This window comes from Carlito syrichta, unplaced genomic scaffold, assembly GCF_000164805.1.
Source record: "Carlito syrichta isolate Samal-C Ts95f unplaced genomic scaffold, Tarsius_syrichta-2.0.1 Scaffold288979, whole genome shotgun sequence".
Taxonomy (NCBI): Eukaryota; Metazoa; Chordata; class Mammalia; order Primates; family Tarsiidae; genus Carlito; species Carlito syrichta.
This window is the reverse complement of record NW_007233075.1, coordinates 353,911-375,136: the sequence shown is the minus strand read 5'-3', so window position 1 is coordinate 375,136 and position 21,226 is coordinate 353,911. Positions and strand designations below refer to the sequence as shown.

General features: G+C 40.9%; 1 protein-coding gene across 1 annotated transcript in view; it reads right to left on the bottom strand.

Annotated features, from left to right (window-relative positions):
- SSBP2 (single stranded DNA binding protein 2) overlaps positions 1-17,026 on the bottom strand; it is a 200,490-nt gene extending 183,464 nt beyond the window's left edge. Inside the window, exons 1-2 of the mRNA XM_021710439.1 lie at positions 16,954-17,026; positions 3,138-3,199 (exon numbers count right to left, since the gene is read on the bottom strand). Coding sequence (XP_021566114.1) covers positions 3,138-3,194 — 57 coding nt within the window. The 5' untranslated portion in view covers positions 3,195-3,199; positions 16,954-17,026. The remainder of the gene's footprint in view (positions 1-3,137; positions 3,200-16,953) is intronic.
- Positions 17,027-21,226: the final 4,200 nt, after the last annotated feature.

Genomic DNA, 21,226 nt, shown 5'->3' with positions numbered 1-21,226 from the left:
CGGCGACTATTCAGTGGGCTCCCAGTCAGTCTGCTCTGGGTCTGTGTAGTATTATTTCAAACATTTTAAAGTCTATTCTTTGCTCTCTTACATACTTATCACCACTACCCACCTCCCATCCCCCAAACCCTCGCAGAAGACCCCATGTCCTACTTTCTGGAGTAAATGAAAGCCATTGGAATAAGAGCTGACCTTCTTGCCGTGTGACCTGCAAACGTCCCTGCAACCCTTCCACTTGGCGGCAGCAGTCCTCTCCTCCCTCACACCCAACACTCAAGCCTGAGGCCCAGGCCCCCAGGCTCCCAGGGTTTACAGCCTCTCCCTGCATCTTCAGCCTCTTCCTCCCTGCTGCCTCCTTCTTAACACTACACATGCCAAAGTCTCTCCCATATAAAAAGATCATTCTTCCCTGGAATCTACTGTGCTCTACGTCACCTGGATGCCCTAGCACAGAGGAGAAGAGCCTGTGGAAGACCTGACTGTCTCCACATTTTCCATGCTCACCTTCCCCGTGCTTCTCAGCTGGAGCACTTCTGCCTCCATGACTCTGCCCGTGGAAGGCATTGGTGGCCTTCCCTAGATCCTAACAGACACAGGTGTCCTCTCACTCAGCCCTGCACCACAGTGAGCATTCCAGTCTTCCTTTCTCATTCTCTAAAGCCTCCCACACTCTGGGAGCTTCTGTGGCACTGCACTTTCCTGATTTCCTCTCCCTCTTCAGCTGGGCCACCTGCCTCCTCTGCAAACTCCTATTTCAAGAGTTCTGTCTGAGGCCATCCCTCCTCACTCGTGGCGCCCCCATTCAGCCATCTCTCTCTTGTGTTTTATTTTCTTTAGAGAGTCAGGGTCTCGCTGTGTTGCCCAGGCTACATTTGAACTCCTGGCCTCAAGCGATCCTCCCACCTTGGCCTCCCCAGTAGTTGATACTACAGGCACACACCACCATGTCTGGCCTCACTTTCCTCTCCTTTGAACATCGGACTCATAAAACCAGCTGTCTGCTCACCACCTCCACTTGGATGACATGTATTTATTTTATTTCAACATTCCTAAAAAGCTGAACTCTCCACCAGATCCTGTTGATTGTACTTCAAGATCTCCATCCTGCCCAGGCATGATGTCTCACACCTATAGTATCAGCACTTTCAGAGGCTGACGTAGGAGGATCACTTGAGTCCAGGAGTTTAAGACCAGCCTGGGAAATACAGTGAGATCTTGTTGCTACAAAAAGTTAAAAAATTAGCCAGGCATGGTGGCGCACATCTGTAGACCTAGCTACTTGGGAGGCTGAAATGGAAGAATCACCTTAGCTCAGGAGGCCAAGGCTGTGCTGAGCTGTGATTGTTCTACTGCACTCCAGCCTGGGTGACAGAGTGAGACTCTGTCTCTAAACTGCTGCTTCTCTTCCTCCCTGTTGATTCTGATTATTCACTGGTTCAAAGACCCATTTTCCATTCCTTACTCCAAGAGCTTCTAAGTGCACTTCTGCTTCTGGACTTATTCCTGTCCCATCCATTAGCTACTCTACAGAGCCAGAATGACACAGCTAAGATGTAAATGACCATCATTACTCTCTTGCCTAAAAACATAACTGCACATAACTTTATAACTAAATTTCAAACTTGCAGTTTACTAATTCAGCTTCATCCCTGATCACTCTAGCACCTCCATTCCCAGCACAGTGAATTCCCTTCTCTTCTTATACGCTGCACTCCCAACTGCCATCCCCCAGGTCTCCATACATGGTCTGACCTGTCTGTCTCTGCATGCCTTTCTGGCCAACTCTTCTACGTTCATAAGGCTTTGGCTTAGACGGCAGCTCTCTAGGCGACAGTCTCTGGCATGTGCTTATCTCTCACAGAACACTTCTTTCTCCTGCTCATTCAGTGGTCTCTCTACAGACTGTCATCGGCAAGCGAGTGGGATATGGGTCTGTCTCATCCAGGAGTGTGTCCATAGTATCTGGTGCAGCGTCTGGCACACACATGACATAAAAGTGATTGTTACCAGAACATGATACTCTTCATTAGATGTGCATGAAGAAATATGCTGAAAGCCTCATGGATAAATGACACTTAAAGACACCACTACCACATGGCTGAAATACAAAGAAATATAAAGGTATGAAAGATACTAAAGGTAAAAAAAAAGAAAAAGAACCCACGTGACTAGTTAAGTATCTGCTGAGCGCTGTACCAGGCAACTGTTTCTCATGAATATGCCTTTCCAGCTCAAAACAATGAACATAAGCCTATTTCAGTATCTGCTTATTTGTAACGTACTCGTACACTCTTGTTCTCGGGAGTTTTTTGTTTGACAAGTAGCCACTATTCTGGAATACAAATGGCTTAGTACAAAAGATGCCAGTCAGATTACTCTCTCCCACCCCCAGACCCCTCAAGAGGAGAAGTGTAGGCTCAGAGAAGAAACTGGAACGGCATACCAATGCTCATAACTGCAGCCCACCTTATGGAACGCAACCTTGTAGCTACTCAGCAATCGGAGAGCCAGGAAGGGTCCTCCTCGCAGACACTGCAAGGTGACAATGCAATCCACTCTGGACCAAACACATCCCCCTCACAACTCCATATGTTGAAACCCTAACCTCCAACCTGATGGCATCTGGAGACAGGGCCTCAGGGAGGTGTTAAGGTTAGACAGGAGGCCGTGGGGGTGGGGCCTGCATGACAGGATGAGTGACCTTAAGAGAGGAGACAAGGAGAGCTGGCTCTGCCCACACATGAGTCCGCGGTCCACAGGCCAGGAAAGCCCAGGCCCAAAGACCAACTATGCTGGCACCTGGCATGACTTCCACCTCCAGAACTGAGAGAAAATGAATGTTTGTTGTCTTAGTGGCCTGGTCTATGGAATTCTGTTACAGCAGCCCTGCTAACACAGTCATACTTACAATTGGAGATTCCACAGGTTCCTATCCCAGTTCAACACAATATTAGCATCATTAGCATCTTTAGCTTAAATAACTGGCCTTTGGGATTTTTTTGTAAGTGCTAACTTCCAGAAAACAATTTTAGAAAAATAAAATAAAATAAAAAGAAAGCAATAAATCATAAATAAGCATAGTGCAGGCCTACTCAATGTATCATCAATCTAGGAAAAATAGAATAAAAGATACTTACCACCACCAAGAATGTAAGAATCCTGGTGGTTCCCCCAATGTGATGTTTTTTTCCCATCTTATCTAAAATGAATAAAAGAGATATTAAATACTTTCCTAAGAATACTTTCTTTCACACATTACAAAGCAATGTCTTCCCATTTAAAATGCTATGGTAACATTTGAGTTTTCCATTACTTTCAAATCATTCCCCAAGTTTTCCAAGTGCTCATTCACACAGTGCTGTGCTGATGGGATGAGTCCATGAGTGAACCTGTCACCTTTGTTTTCCCTTCCCACCTGCTATGGCCAAACTCCAACCTCTCAGTTCTCACCCACTGTCCTATGCTCCAGGGACTCTGAGACTGGGAACTTCGTCTCTCTCTGAGACTTCCTGTTAGACCCATGAGCTGAGGGAAGCTCTGGGGGTACTGAAGTGAGGGGACAAAGCTAGCTCCGCACATCCAGTGCAGCCCCATGGCTCCCCACTCCCTGGGAAGCCCCTGAGAGGGCCACATCTCTTGGAAAGCACCTTGGGCTCCACCAGCCCCTCCCCAGAGGCCCAGGACTCCAGACCGCTCTTGGGTCCTCCTCCAGCTTCCTGAACTTAAAGCTGTTCCTTTGGGGCTCAGCCCTAGTACTGCTGACTGCAATTACCAGTTTCCCATGACTTCTACATCCCTTTTTGCAAACCCGTTTGGCTATCTCCCTACATTACCTTCTCTCTTTTGAAATGCACAATGTGCTTTTAATTAGTGTGTCTGCATCCTGACTGGCACCCCTCCCACCCCACCTAAGGAATTCCTCCTCAGCAGAGTGGGGTATGGGCATAAGTTTCAGCTTCCTACAAACCAGCTGTGTGGACTTGGGAATGTCACCAAAGCCCTCCGCCTCAGCATCCTTAGCTATAAATTGGATTGAAAACTGTTGCCTACCAGAATAAACTGGTCAGTGCACGGAGTCACTGGAAAGAGTGACCAATGTGCAGGAAGTGCTTAACAACCGCTAGTGGTTGTCATGATCTCTCCTGTGCTGAGGAGGGCATCCTCTAAACGCTGAGGGAGCCCATCAGCTGTGCTCCAGTTCCACAGGGTTCCAGTGACATTATGGAACATTCACGCATCTGGTTTGTGCCAGGCAATGCCACTCGACTGACCAGAATCAGGGGAACACCTCAGAGGAGGCCAGACTTGTGACTAGGAAGAAAGACCAGCAAGAGCTGAGGCACAGAAAGCAAGTCTCTGCTGCTAGTGTGAGGGGAGGAGTCAACACTAGTCATTTAAACAGAAAACTATGCCTCTGCTTACCTAAGATCACTTAGGAACTGGTGTCTGTAAACTGAATCATCATGTATCCCAAATTCAGATGACCATTACAAGCACCATACTAAGAGAACTAGTCTTTGACAGACTTTCTTTTCTTTTATTTCTATCTTTCTTTTTCCTTTCTTCTTTTTTTTTTTTTTTTTTTTTTTTTTTTTTGTGAAGCAGAAGGTATTTCAGGGCCTTAAAACACCTCAAATCACCATTATTGACATCAACCTGAACATCACTTAGCAACACTGACCCAGGAATTTGCAAGAGTCTGGGTTGAACGTATAGACTCTAAATTGTATGTGAATGGCTAAGTTTTTGAATAAATTCCTAATAAAGGGAGAGTATAAGAAGTCACATCTTCTAAAATAAGAGTTTTTAAAAGATGTGATATTAACTTTCAATTGTTTATTTTTCAGCTGAGTTGGAGTTCACTATAAAAAATTTAAAACAAGATCAGTATGTCTCAAAAAGTAAAAATTCTAAGTACTTTTTTACAAAGTAAATTTAGAAATCGGAAATCAGATGGTATCTACACAGTGCCTTTTGTAAGCCCTGGATAGCAGTAAACACAAAACATGAAAACTCTTTCCTACAGGGAGATCACACTTGAAGAGAGAAGAAAGACCATGCACAAACCAAGAAACAAACAAGTAAACAGTGTTGATCTTAGACCGTGGCAAATGCTACAGTGGAAAACCAAGCAGAGAAGGGGGTGGAAAGAGCAGGAAGCCTAGTGTGAGTCACAGTTTTAAATAAGGTGATCAGGAGACGCTTCAGAAACAATCACTAGGTGAAAGTACATACCTTCATTTTTTAGTTTATAAAAATTATGTAACACACCCTAACCAGCACAATATGCCCAGGAGCTCTTAACACTTCTAAGAAGTAAACAGCTATAATTATAGATTTCAGAGAAACTCAAGGAATTCTTTCCATCATTCACTACAGAAAAAGTTAGGAAGTCTTATCCCAAAAGGACTTTTTAAAAAAGTATTAAAGCAGGAACTAGAAAGTGGTCCTAAATGTGGAAATGACCAAAAATCCTCTCAAGAAACAGATGGAAAAAGTTAAGTTCCCTTAAAATCACTGAAATTGGGCAACCCCCTTGGGTTTCCTCCTGCTGTGGGAGCTTTTCTGTCCTCTCAATAAATCCTGCTTTCAAAAAAATTAAAATTACTGAAAGGTTCCATTTTTTTTGTTGTTCTTATGTACCTAAAATGTAGCAAATGGGAACCCTTAACATAGAAAGTACTTGTTTTTAAAAAACAAAGATACATTTTCTAAGATTAGAAATGTGATAGCATTTTTTAAAAGAACTAAAAGCAGAAATTCCAGGAATTAATGAATTTGAAGTTAGAAGAGTTAAATATGAACAATAAACCGCAACATGTTATATAATATAAATGTAAGCCAGATCCTAATTTGAATTCTCCCAAGTAGTAACACAAATAATTTGAATATCTATGCGACTTTTTACCTGATAATTTCAGTTAATCAATATTATCTTGATTCATAAAAATAAGAAATAGTGCTTAATGAGACCTATGAGAAATAAAACTCTGATGTCCTGCTAAAGTTATAATTTTAATAAAAAACCTATGTCTCATCTTTCTCAATCTTTTCTTTTACCATGATTTCACTAGTTCATGTCTTCTTGAAAAGACATAAGAATAAGACCTCACAGATGTGTTCCAGATACACAAATATTCCTCATCAGTGGAATCATCTTAATCAATGAACAAGAAGTTTCTCAAAGTAGTGTCCTTATACTTCATTTCAGTTCATCTTGACTTCATGTAATGTGACCATAAGATAAAGTAGACATTACTATACTCAGTTAAAAAGAAGAACAGACTAGGCCTCAATGCCCGGCGTTGCTGGAGGTAGGGTTAGACTTCAGTCTATGAGTTCACATCAGTCACCAAGCAGCCTCCCTCCTCCACCTACACAACCTCCATGACCAATCACCAGCCATCTCAGGCGATCAAGTACTCTAGGAAACAACCTACATAAATATATATATAGTCTGGCTCTGTTGCCCAAGCTGAAGTGCAGTAATGCAATCATAGTTCACTGCAGCCTCAAATTCCTGGGTTCAAGAGATCCTCCTGCCTCAGCCTCCCAAAGCATTGAGGTTACAAGCATGAGCTTTTGCACCTGGTCCCTTATAGGATCCATTATGGGAAGAGACCTGAAGGTAACCCATCTGCATTTTAAACAGTATCATATCTTCTTGTTCCTCATAAAAACTCAGTAAGTTTCACATATATCACCACTTTCATGCTAATAATATTTTTACTACATAGTGTTCATCTTCTCATTTTAAATTGCAAGTCAGTGCCAGAAACAGCTATATCTTTGGTCCAGGATAGAAGCAACACAAAACCCTTTATAGTTACTGAGCAAGTAACACTGAAAGCTTTGCTTCAGGTATTTTCAAAGCAGAGATGTCCACACAAGAATGTGTTTAACCGGCAGCCAACACTGCTGCCTCCAAGTCCATCACTCTTCCAGACACCGTGTGAGTCCAGGAGGCACGGGTGGCGCCAGAGGAGATACAGAGCAGAGCCCTGGCCTGCAGAAAGCCAAGGCACATGCACTGCAGCAACCTCAGAAAACCTGAAAACCAGAAACAACCTGGGAAATACTCACCAATAGTGAGTGTACAATAAATCTCGGTACTTGCACACTATAGAACTGCTTGCTAGCATTAAAAAGAACAAAATGTGTCTACATGAAAGGGGCTGTGCTCTGTTGGTTTCTCAGGGTGGAGACTCAGAAGGTTGGAGAACAATATGTACAGTACAAAATCTTTTTGTTTGAAAAGCAAAGTGTGTTTACATATGTGTGTGTTTGGGTGTGTATATGTTAAAGAAATCACACCAAACTTCCCATTACTGGGAAAGGGCAAAGGAGGACTTCATTTTAAATTATATTCTATGTGGTTTGATTTTTTTTTTTTTTTTTTTTTTTAGCAAGCATGTATTAATGATGGGTGGAATTGAGAAACGGCCATTAAATGCCAGCAGTCATTTTAAAAACAATTTTTTTTTGCTACTTTTGAAGAGGCGTTTCTATCGTGCTGAGGCACAGGGCTTCAGGCTTGCTCAGGTATCTTGGCCTCTGTGCCATAGTTTCCCCTCTTTACTGCTTCTCCTTCCTCCATCAGTCCAGTTCATGCACATTCCCTAGTCCTGAGGTTTTGCTGTTTAATTATCCACTCCCTTCCTTTTGTCATGATCAGCAGGGGCTATCTCCTCCTATGACTGCCATGGAAATCCCAGGGCCTGTTCCTGAAGCCATGTTCTGCACTTGAAGGCCTATCTAGGACTGTGCTGTCTTCATCAAGTGATCTAACAGTTCCAGCATTTCTACATGAACGTAAAACCAAACACGAGCAAAAGGCAAGGCAACAGGGCTAAGGCATGCTTTATGGTTTCATTATAAATTACACACTATTTGACACAGCAATTCTTATAGGAATTTAGCCCATAATATCATCACCTGTGTGACATTATATATATATATATATATACACATATATATACATATATGTGTGTGCATATAAATGAATTTGAACATATAAATGAATTTATATAAATACATATATCAATTACATATAATTGATATATAATATTATATGTAGTACACATACATTAAAAATTATATATTTATAAAACAAGAAATAGCTACATTGTATATATAAAACAATTTTCACTGAAGCACTGTTTGTAATTGCAGAAGACTGTCAACAACCTGCAGGTCCACCAGCAGGGGCTGGGGAACCATATCATGGACATTTAATGGAATGAAATATTCCACAACCATAAAAAGAAAATTCTGACATTTCATGAGCCAACATAACTCAATTTCCAAAATCAAGCAAGTGAAACAAAAATTAAAGCACAGAATGGTGTGCATAATAAACTACCATTTTTTACAAAAAAGAAAAAATGATGTGACAGACATACACACATGAACACACACAAGTGTATACATACCCAAACACACATGCTTAGCACACTGGCCACACACCTGTTGTCCCTTAGCCCCCACCCACCTTCTATACTCCATTCTACCTTGGGGCTGGGGTTCTGAAGTCACACTTCCTAGCCTCCTTACTGCTGGTTCTCTGCCAGGTACTGCCATTAGAAGGCAGCAGGAGGGCAAAAGGAGAGGAGGAAGAGAAGCCTCCCACCTGGGCTCCAGCAGGAAGCATTCTGGGCATCAGCAGCAGGCTTTTGGCGGGTGCAGCCTGGTCCATGTGGGGTCTGCCTCTTTAGCGACCCAGACCCACTCCAAGTGTCTCCAAGCTTTTCAGAGTCCTAAATCCTTTCATAATTTTGAAATTTAAACCAATATTCAAGAAACAACATTTAATACCACAAAAGGATAAAACTAGTTCCTATGTTAAGGAAAGAGCCTATATCCCTATGTATAAAAGTTCACTTCCTGAATACTTACAGCCTACTGTTCCCACTAACTTTCTAAAATCTCCCAGGTACAGAAGTCTGGGTACATCTAAAGGAAAATTTTTTTTTTAAATTAAACTGAAGTAAAACATTTTACATTTTGATTTAAAATATTTAAGCCAACAGATGTTTAACAGAAAGAAGAATCTGACTCCACTTTGAAGCAGATCATCTAAAACTGTGCTATTCCACATGACACCCACTAGCCACGTGTGGCTCTTTAAATCTAGAATTACATCAATGGAACAATCCTCCAGTGTACCAGCCACACTCAAGGGCTCAACAGTCACATGTGACTAGCAGCTCCCTGAGTGGATGGCACAGGTTTGGGATCACCTCCATCCTCACAGAGAGCTTTGTTGAAAAGTGCTCTCGCTTCACAGGGAAGGAGGAAGCCTTCCTGAAGAGGACTGTCTCTTGCTAAAAAAACAAGGAACTTTGCTAGTTTTGTTTCCATTGTTAGGCCCAGAAAGCCAAAGGCCCCCGGGAATGTGTGGAGGGAAAAAATGGGACAAATGTAAACAACACTTGACACTTTATGTGACAAGAATTTTGGAGGCTGCTGACCATCCCTAGTAAAGAAGCCTGGGTCTGGGAGAACTCAGAAAAGGGAAGCATAGGGAGGCTGCTTGGAGTCAGCATGATAAGAGGTCAATAGCCCTCTGTAGAAACCCTGTGACAAGGAGACCAAGGAGCCAAGGGCAAGCGTGTCCCACATGCCAGGCCACACTACCACCACTGCAGGTGCCACCCTTTAGGGGCACCTGCAGCCTAGCAAGAGTACTGTACACATGAGCACAACAATCAATAGGCTCTAGAACTGTGAGAAAACAGAAAACTTCAGGTCCAGAGAAGGGACCAGCCGTGCCAGGGATAAGCAGCATGGAGCTAGGATGCCACAAGGCATGAGAAACATGGCAGGAGAACCCCAGCACCCAGCAAGCTCATGGGCATCAGAGAAGACCCAAGACTATCTGCACCACTGGGTACTAGCATCGGGGTCACTGGACGGAAAGGTGGGGGCTGTGGGCTACTTGGGCGACAGACACATGGAACACACATGAACATGCTGGGGATCAGCTACACCTGCACTTTAAAAACAGAAACTACACAAGAGAGAAGAATGTTGGTCAAGAATTTAGCCAATAACCCGTTTGAGTATTTCCTATGTGCCAGGCACTATTATAAGCACTTTGCATCCTACCTCACATCAACCTTAGCGTAATTCTGCAGTATTATTATAGCATCTTCATTTTATAACCCAGAACATAATTCCAATCTAGGTGACTAGCCCAATGCAATGGCTCTTACTATATATACTATAATGCCTCCAAATTAAGTTCAAGAAATGAGTTAGGAAAGAATAACTATTATTTTCTCTCTTTCTGTAGGCAAAGAACAAACAGAGGATATAATTTTGGAGTCCATATTGTTCTATAACTTAGCATTCCCAATAAAATCTGAAGAAGGAATCCTTAGATGCTTCCACACGTCTACAGGTCAACTTGTTGGCTAACTTGTGACAAGTAAGGGCTAGCAATACATATAAACAACTTTAAAAATGTAAGAAAAAAATCTAGAATCTCTGCATTCTTAATTAGCTCTTAATTTTATTTGTTAAAGACAAATATTCAGAGTCATGAATACCATGCAAAATTTCAGGAATGAGCAGGAATTATCTTTGCATAATGAAATGACCTAACCAGAAAAAGAATAGCTTCTTCTAATGAATTCAAAGTCATAAGAACTAATGTAGAATTGGAAAGAAGATTCCTTGGCATCCTGTTTGCAACTGCTGAATGCTGAAGGACAGTAAAGATAAAGCAGAGAAAGATCTTTGTATTGAGAATATTTCTAAGGAATATTCCATTTTCTCCCCTTGAGAGTAAAGTATGAAAAGTTGCACAAACTGTATTTAGGAATCCGGTAGTGGTTTAAAACCTAACATAAATCAGAGATAACATTGATTTAGCAGGCACAACCTAGTTAGAGAAATGCTTTGATTTCTACTGTTAGTCCAGTGCTATCTCTTTTAATTAAAAAAAACTGCTGGGCTAATAATAATTATGGCCCCCGCTCTCTGTCTAACAACAATGGTCATCAAGGGCAGTCTGATTTCTGATGCCCAGGTCAAAGGCACTTTTAGAAGAAATAAGACCAAGTGAGAGGCTGGGTGGCTGAAACACACATCTTGCTTGTTTATTCTTAGATGATACCTGACATCCCAACTTGACCTCCTCAGAACTTCATGCAAGAGAACAAGCCTTACAAATGAAAGAAGTATCCCTGCACGTCAATCCTGATTCAGAAGCACTCACTGGCATCACAGCCATTCCAACCTCATTCATCTTGGGAGATGTCAAACTGGAAGAGGAATTCTACTTTGCCTTGAATCAGGGTGAAAACATTAGATAGGTAAATAACTGGTGTCACTTCAATCACTTCCTTTTTATTACAATAACCAACCCAAATAACTAGGTCTTCCTATTTGAAGTCTCTGTGGAACAGCTCTGAACAGCTAGAAACGTGGGGATAGACTAGGGAAACTTTCGATAAGATGGCTTTTACTAGTCAAATTAGTTAAGAAGTCATTCTACAACAAGCAGCCTTAAATTTTCCACCTGATCCAAGTAAAACTAAGAAAGAAAGCAACCCTCAACAGGGTCCAGAGCTCTAAATTATTACATTCTTCCATTTTCTCCTGTCCATAGTTGGGGGGAAGGGCATAAAGACACCAGAACATAAACCTAGCCTAATGATGTTATTCTTTTACTTTAAAATGTTCAAAGGCTCCTTTTTGCCAAAGATAAAGTCCAAGTTTCCTGGCATACTATGCCCAGGTCTTCATGTACGGGGCCCTGCGGGATGTACCAGCAGCTCAAAGAGATGCAACCCTGCGAAAGCCTTTCCAAGAAAAGTCACTTCCAAGGTAGAGAGGGGAAAAGAGTTTACCATGAGGAAGACACCACCAAGAAAGGCCCAGAAGACAGAAGCCTCACACCATATGCAGGCAAACCCAAGCAGCTAGACACTGCTGAACTTAAAATGCCAGGAAGGATAGAGGATTGCAATGTAACCAACTGGGATTATCGGGAACTCGGGTGTACTCTGCAACAAACTCACGCAAGCCTACCTCCTGTCTTCCATTCTTAAATTCAGATAATTTCAGAGAATGGATTTTCTATTATTTTTATTTTTAAATAACTGCACAAATAATATACATATTCTTTGTTTAAAAAAAATCCTATGATGAAGGATAAAATCTCTTTTGACCTCTTTAAGATCCCTATTCCCAGAAACAACTAGTCTGGTATGTATATTCTTTCAGAACTTTTACTATACTTTACATTAATAAATATATACCCACAAAAATACATAGTATCGCTTTATTCCCAAAGATTTTCATATAAATAACATCATTTAGCTTTCTTCTCTTACTAGGCAATGTTTTGGAAATCCATCTACATAAGTACAAATAGATCTAACTTATTCTTTGACATTATGAAAAATTTACACCTAATTAATGTAGCCATTCTCCTACGTTGGTTTTTTAGGTATTGGTAATGCATTTTCCCAGTGCCACTCAGAGTTTGGCAACCCAGAAAGTGAAGAGTAGCTCCGAGCATTACACATCCTCATTTCCAAAATCCAGCAGAAGTGTGTTTTCTTGGTGGCAATCATTTGTTTTCATTTTAACTGCTTCCTTTTTGAAAGTGAGTCAGACTAATAACTCAGGAAGTCCTAAGTTTTGTATTCCAAACACAGCCATAGTAAATAAAATCGTGACAAATACTGGTCAATGTAAGTAAATCTCTTCTGAAATTCTAATTTCATTTCAACCAAATGGTCACAAAAATTTTGTACATTCATTTTCCATTGAACTCAAAGTCAATAGTATAGTAACTAGTTTTCTGCTCCATCCAAATAACCCATTTGAACTTCATTAAATAAGATAGCAAAATTTTTCCTTTTTGATGAAGTTTAATAACCACCATAACTGATATCTTATGATATTGTTACAAAAATATAGTCTTGAAAACTTTCGAGGATTAAGCAAGTTGAGCCAATTCAATATAGTCCTTGAACTCCTAGCACTAATAAATGACTTCAGTAACGTCTTGGGAGACAAAATCAGTACTCAAAATTCAGTTGCATCTCTATATACCAACAACAAGCAGGCTGAGAGTCAAATTAAAAACACAATCATATTGACAACTGCCACAAAAAATAAAATACTTCTGAGTACATCTAACCAAAGAGGTGAAAGATCTTTACAATGAGAACTACACAACACTGTTCAAAGAAATCAAAGATAACACAAAAAATGGAAGAATATTCCATGCTCATGGATTGGAAGAGTCAATATTGTTAAGATCTCCATTCTACCCAAGCAATCTACAGATTCAATGCAATCCCTATCAAACTACCAGCAACATTTTTCACAGACCTAGAAAAGATAAACCTTAAATTCATATGGAAGCAAAAAAGAGCCTGAATAGCCAAAGCAATCTTCAGTAAAAAGAACAAAGCTGGTAGCATCACACTCCCAGATTTTATACTTTACTATAAGGCTACAGTAAACAAAAAAACATGGTACTGATATTAATACAAAGCAGAGAGACAGACCAACAGAACAGAATAGAGAACTCAGAAATAAAATTCCTAACCTAGAACCAACTCATCTTTGACAAAAAAATTGGGGAAAGGATACCCTAATCAACAAATGGTGCTGAGAAAGCTGTCTAACCACATGCAGAAGAATGAAACTGGACCCCTACCTATCACCATATACAAAAATGAACTCAAAATGGATCAATGACTCAAGTGCAAAACCTCAAACTATAAAAATCTGAGAAGAAAACATAGGGAACACCTTCCAGGATATAGGCCTAGGCAATTAATTCATGACCAAGTCCTCAAAAGCAAATGCAGCAAAAATTAAAACAGACAGGATTTTATCAAGCTAAAAACCTTTTGCATATCAAAAGAAACCATCAGGCAACCCTTAGGGTCCCCTAACACTGTGGGAGTTTTTCTGTCCTCTCAATAAATTCTGCTTTCAAAACAAACAAACAAGCAAACAAAAAAAGAAACCATTAAGAGAGCAAAGAGACAGCCCACAGAAGGGGAGAAAATATTTGGAAACTATTCATTTAACAAAGGCTTAATATCCAGAATCTATAAGAAACTCAAATAAATTGACATGAAAAAAAATCCCATTAAAAAGTGGGCAAAAACATGAATAGACACTTCTCAAAGGAAGACATACAAGTGGCCAGCAGACACATGAAAAAATGCTCAGCATCACTAATCATCAGAGAAATGCAAATCAAAACTACAATGAGATACCGTTGCACCCTAGTCAGAATGGTCACTATTAAAAAATCAAAACAAAACAAAACAGATGTTGGTGAGGTTGCAGAGAAAAGGGAATGCTCATACATTATTGATGAGAATGTAAGCTAGTACATTTGGAGATTTCTCAAAGAACTAAAAATAGAATTTCCATTAAATCCAGCAATCCCACTTCTGGGTATATACCTTAAAGGAACACAAATCATTTTACCAAAAAGACACCTGCACTCTTATGTTTACTGCAGCACTATCTACAATAGCAAAAACATAGAACCATCTTAAATGCCCATCACTGGTGGACTAAATAAAGAAAATGTGCCACATATACAGTATAGAATACCTTGCAGCCATAAAAAGAACAAAATTATGTCATTTGTACCAACATGAATGCAGCTGAAGACCATTATTCTAAGTGAAGTGCCAGAGAAACAAAAACTGAAAACCTCATGTTCTCATTCATAAATGGGTACTAAACACTGGGCACACGTGAGCACAAAATTGGGAACAGCAAGCACTAGGTACTGCTAAAGGAAGGAAAGTAGGGGGAATAAGGCATACAAAACCACCCATTGGGTACCATGCTCACCACCAGGTGAGGGGGGGTCATCAGAAACCCAAACCTTGCCATCACACAATATACCTACGTAACAAATACTCACATGCACCCCTTGATTCCAAAAATTTGAAATTTTAATATTCAACATAGTGAAAAATAATTAGTAAGTAGGAAACTACATCCAAAGAAATTATGTAAGGAAACAGAAAATATGAAGAGCATATTAAAAAAGATATTAAGATATATGAAGGCCTAATATATATCTAATCTGAGCCCAGATGCAAAATGGAAAGAAGAAAAAGTAAGATTTAAAATTATCATTGCAGTATATTTTCCTGAATTGATGAAATACATGAACATGGAGATCTAAAAAGCACAATATACACCAATAGGTTAAATAAAAAGAAACCCATAACTAGACACCTGCAGTGAGAATGCAGGACATTATGAACAAAAAGAACTTAAAATCAGCCACAGAGAAAGGACAGAAAATCAGAATGGCAGCAGACTTCTCAAAAAAGAAACAGAAGCCAAAAACAGAATAATTATATCTTTAAATCATTAAGAGAAAATAAATATCAATTATCCTTCTGTAATATCAAATAGGGAATGTGACTTAGGTCACAGCCCAAAGTCTTCTAATTAATGACGTGACGAAACACAGATACACCAAATTTCTGTTTTGATTTGAATAAATGTTTGAAATCAAATTTTTATTATGCTGCATATATTCCCTTTATGGTACAGCAACTGAGTTCTCACATGTTTTGATTCTAAAGTTCTTCATTCTAAAATTCTAAAATTCCTTATTTGCAAATAAGCCCTACTAGTCCACATATATTCATTAGTTAGAAATAAGACTGTGGGCTGTGAGTGTATGTTCACTTCTGTGTTTGTCTGGGAAGCAGCTGACTCTCAAGAAGGCACACCCTAGGTGGGGCCCATGGACAGTGGGCAGTTTCTTATGTCCCTGAACTGGCAAGGGCTCAGCTAGTGAGATCTCGAGAGACAACACGATTTCAAGCAGGCTGTCCAATCGAATAGAAACATGGACCCCAAACAGCAGTCACATATATAATTTTAATTATCTAATAGCCACATTAAAAAATAAAAGAAGCTAACATTAATTTTAGTAACAGTTTATTTTACCCAATATAGCCAAAATATTATCACTTCAATATGTGGCCAAAATTTAAAAATTATGAGTGGTATTTTACATTATTTTGTTCACACACAGTCTTCAAAATCCAGTTTGCACTTCACACACCTGGTACTTCTCAACGGGATTAGTCCTATTTCAAGTGCTCACAACCCCATATCTAGGTAGTGGCTTCCATGCTGGGCAGCACCAACAAAGAGAAAAATCAGGGGCTTTGGAATTAGCATGGGCCTAGGTTTGAATTCTAGTTCACTAAGAAGCTCACTAAGCTCCATGACCATGAGCCAGCTACATAAACTCTGAGCCTACTGCTGTCATCAGTAATAATACGACCTGCCTTGCGTGTGTCTACAAAAATTAGGGATAATATATGTACAGAACCTCGGTGCATTATGTGCCTTGGACATATTTCAATAAAATAATTCAATAAAATCATCATCATGCTGGCCATCATCACACAGACTGGAGAAGATGCAGCACCACTGCAAGAAAGCTCAAATTCAAAGTTCAGAAAAGCAAAGGTGGAAAACAGAGAGAGAAGCAAGAGCTTGAAACAAGATTATCAAAATGCTTCCAACTGAAGTCAGTCAACTATTAACCATACAAAATAAAAACAAACAAAAACACATTTTCCAAAATTGTGAATAATGCCAAGTTATGATATTGTTAGAACTAGAGATGTAGTGCAGGGTGTTTTTTTTTAAAATGTGCTTTCTGGATTACTGTTGCCATGCCAATATCACTTTCCATTTCTGAAAGAGAAAAATGTCTAGGAAGTGGACTGGAAGGGTGAGTGGCACAGGAATGACATCCAGGGAATTTAAGATGCTTGCACATTACCTACAAAGAATGTATCATGTATACTGGTAACTGAGAATTCACTACATAATACATGTCAATTTTTTCAAATAATTGTTGTAGCACATTTTCATTTATTTATACATGATAGCAAGATGCAACAGAAAATATATACAACATACCTCTGATAAAAACGTCTGGGCTGATTTCTGAGCTCCTACATGGAGCAGATATTCATACACGTAGAGCGCTAACCTGGAATACAAACAAAACATTCACTGAGAAGAGGAATATAAAGTTCATACTTTAACTAACACACACACCTTTCCACTGCAAAATATCTTACACACTAACGACAGAAGAGAAATCCTTCCCATGCCCTTTCAACAGGAATTTATGTATTAATGTTCAGAAAGAACTTAAAACAGAAAATGAGGAAAAAGACAAATATCTCTTTTTCTGGCAAGAAATATCTACATATGGATTTTTTCCTTAAATTATCTCACTTATTATAATCTCATTCCCTTTGCTATACCTAACATTACTAATCTCCAAATCCTGCTTAATGCATAATTATCACCTTCCATTAGTAAAATAAATGAATTAAGTTATTGAACTTTTCCACCAACTTTATGACCTTTCAGCTTTTTGGTGAATGTGGATGTAAATTCTGACTGTTTATACAACCACTGACCAAAACTTGTGTTTAATATTCACTTCAATATTTACTCAGCAGCCTCTCCTTTTTCTTTAGATTTGATTGTTAAACCAATACAATTTTAGCTTATAAGGGATTCAAATTCATAGCAAACTACATCATTAGTAAACTTTAAAGATAGCAGCTCATATCAACCATATAGGGCTCACAAATTAAAGGCTAACATAAAATTACATATAAATTTGTCACTCAAATATGGAATATCGAGTGTACTAACTTATACTACTCTCATTATCTTGTGGATTCAGAGTTTTTAAGTTACACCATGTGGCCCAATTTCAGTTGAGTTGTTAACAAAATATTATTCATAAACTCAAATTAGTCTGAGGCAGTATTTTTAATGATATCTTGGACCGTTGCCCAGATGGCTCACAACAGTTCAGCTTCTGCTACACTGTATTTACCAACACTGAGCCAGGTTTACAGTAAACAACACAACATAACAATAACCACAGTTCTGCACAGCGGCACCACTGCTCTTGCCAAACAAGTTTTTGACTGTTAAAGATTGATGGCACTTGCAAAAATGAGTATTTTCTTAATTTTCATGAAAACACGTCATGCATCTGTCATGCAAAGAGAAAGCCCGTGCAAACTCATTTGCTCTGTCCATTTACGTTTTCTCCATTCTAAAATTGCCCAAGACTCTGAATAGGAGTGACATCAGGGCCACCAGCATGGGAGTGGACACCTGCTGGCACGACCCACAGAGAGCGAGGCTGAGATGGCAGTGGGGGTGCACAGGTCCCTGGAAACACCTCCCACCATCTCCAGTGCACACACACATCCTCGATCGGTGCCTCTCCACATCTTGCCTGCACAACAGGGCCATGTGCTCTTCCACAGTGTCCCTGTGGATGGCTGCTATTCCCCAGGCGGCATCATGGGAAATGCGGGAACTGGGGTGTTCCTGGTACTACAACAAACAGCCCTGTTGTGATGCGCCCCCATGCCCTCTGAACACCACTGTCCCCGCAGCCCTCCCACCCCATTGCACGACTCTCTGAGGAAGGAGAAGCTCTCTGCGTGGACTGTATAGTCGCAGCCTTGCCCATGGGTGGCAGGACTGCCCTGCTGCCCACCTAGGAAGAAACCTCCTTGCCTGTGGGTGGCAGAATCACCTGCTGCCCACCTGGGAAGATGTGGCCTCCAGCTGTTCCTTGTGGTCCCACAACCTGGCCTAGAGCATACCAGGGAGGAGTGGACGAGGGGCGGGGCCCAGGCTGGGGGGTGCCGAGAGGATGTCCACCCAATTGGGGAAATGTGACCGGAGGCCAGAGCAGAGCAGAAGTGCCAGGTTGGCCTGGGAGACAGGCCTGAGAATGGCTGTGCTGTGCAGCATTGCAGGGCAGCCCTGTTCTCAAGTCATGTGATGTCCTCCCTGTGACCTTGCCATGTGAAAGGGACTCATGTATGTCTTCTGTACTTCCTTATCAATTAAGTTACCAAAAGGACACCTCTTCACAATGAAAATGACAGCAGTAGCCCACATCCTCTCTCCAGGTCCAGGACAGTGCTTATAAGATGCCTTGGACAGGACTCAGCACCATGGAGTGGGGGCTTCAAGCCATGTACCTGGGGTTGCTAAAGCATCTGTGGGGGTCCATGCCCACCCCACCATCACTCCCAGAACCTGCTGCAACACGGCTGGGAAACTGACCGCTGCCACTTCATGTGTCCTGTCCTGTAGTCTCCGTTGAACAGAACAAGTGCTCCTAGGAAGGGAGCAAGGCCTGAGTGGCAGTAAGGTACCACAACACAAGGCAGCAAGCCTCCTGTATTTTAACATCTTCTCTGTGCAGAGTATTTTCCAAACCTACCCCTGCAGCACCGTCTTTTGTCCATGCCCCGAACCTGCTTCTCCAAATGACTGAAGTTCCTAACATGATGATTCTCTGTTGAACCGACCAAGAATTCCCACCACCCTCTCCCCATCTGTTTTTAGAGTACCTGTGCTTGCCTTGAGTGGAGCACAACCTCTCTGAGCCTCAGTTTCCTCACCTGTCCAATGGAAAGAATAAGACTTCCATTGTATTGTTGAAAGGACTGGTAAGGAAATACAGTAAATACCAACAATTACTACTGTAATTCTGGCTAACTACCAAAGCATGTCCTGATTCTACGCCATTATCACACCCACTTCCACCATCCTTTTCTACCATCCTTCCTGCTCCTGAGGACTACGGGACCTGCAGCCATGCCAGCAGCCACATTTTCAGTTTCCGACACAGAGACTATGTTTCCCACTAGCCCCCCACAGAAAGTCCTTGGGACCACCAGAAATAAGAGTGTCCAGAAAATTCTGAGAAAAGCCCTGCTCTAAAAGATATTGTTAGGCACGCATGACTCCAGGGCATGGGTGTGACATGTGTCCATCCACACAAGGATGGCTCACATGGTGCCTGGCCTGGTCAGAGAGATCACCAAACACAAGAAGGCAGCATTTGACTTGGACTCAATTTCTACTGAACATGAACCTTTAAAGATAAATATTGAACATACAAACATGTAAACTGTATACTTTTGAATTAACACTTCCTTTTTCCTTCTTAAGCAACTTAAGGACCTCATGTTACAAGTACAGAGTGGCTCTTTCTCCCAGTAGCTTATGTGATTTTAAACACAGAGAAAAAACTAACCATCATGAGAAAGAGTAGGCTGCAAAGCACAGACCTAGTCTTCTCCTCTACCTGAGTAATGAAAAAGTCTAGCAATGATTCATGGATCGTGCATCTTTAAATTAGCTCCTCTTCACCCTAATTTTAAACTGGAGATCAATGCCTGAGTTATCACAATGACAACCCACAGTTCTGTAGAGGGAGCCAAGGTCATGAGCACAAGAGAGTTGAGTGCCGTCTTTCTCCTGTCACAGCAGATACCTGAACTCTAGAAGTGAGAGCTAAGGGGGAGACAGAGACAGAGACAGAGAACGACCAACCTTGGAGCCTAACGGGGCTGCCCAAAACAGCAACTATGAACATATACATGTGTGATACGCACCAACACACAGTGACTGTACATACCTATACGTGTGACATGCACCAGTGCACAGTGACTATACATACCTACTCACATGACATGTACCAACACACAGTGACTACACACACCTACACATATGACACACACAACTCACGACTACACACACCTACACATGATACGTAGAACATATAGTGACTACACACAACTACATGTGTAACATGCACGAATGCACCATGACTATACACACCTACATGCATGATGCACACCAACTCACAGCGACTACACACACCTGCACATGTGATGCATACCAACACATAGTGACTACACACACCTACATGTATGGCATTCATCAACACACAGTGACTGTACACACCTACACATACAATGCACACCAATTCTCAGCAACTATACACACCTACACATGGTGCATGCCAACTCACAGTGAATACACACACCTACGTGAATGATGCACACCAAGAAACAGCAACTACACACACCTACACACATGATACACACCAAATTCACCATTACTCAATTACACGCATGCACTCATAATGCCACAGGAGACAGACCAGAAAAATCACTACACAATGGTAAAATTCTATCCATGCCCAGCTCTGACAGAGTCAAATCTCTTTCAACTAGGCATCATGAATTCAAAATCCCTAATAATCTGAGTGTGAATGGGTCTACAGTTTAGCTTTGAGCCTATTAAAAAAAGAGTGGGAGGCTCTCACTTTGTCATGTGCATGATCCTA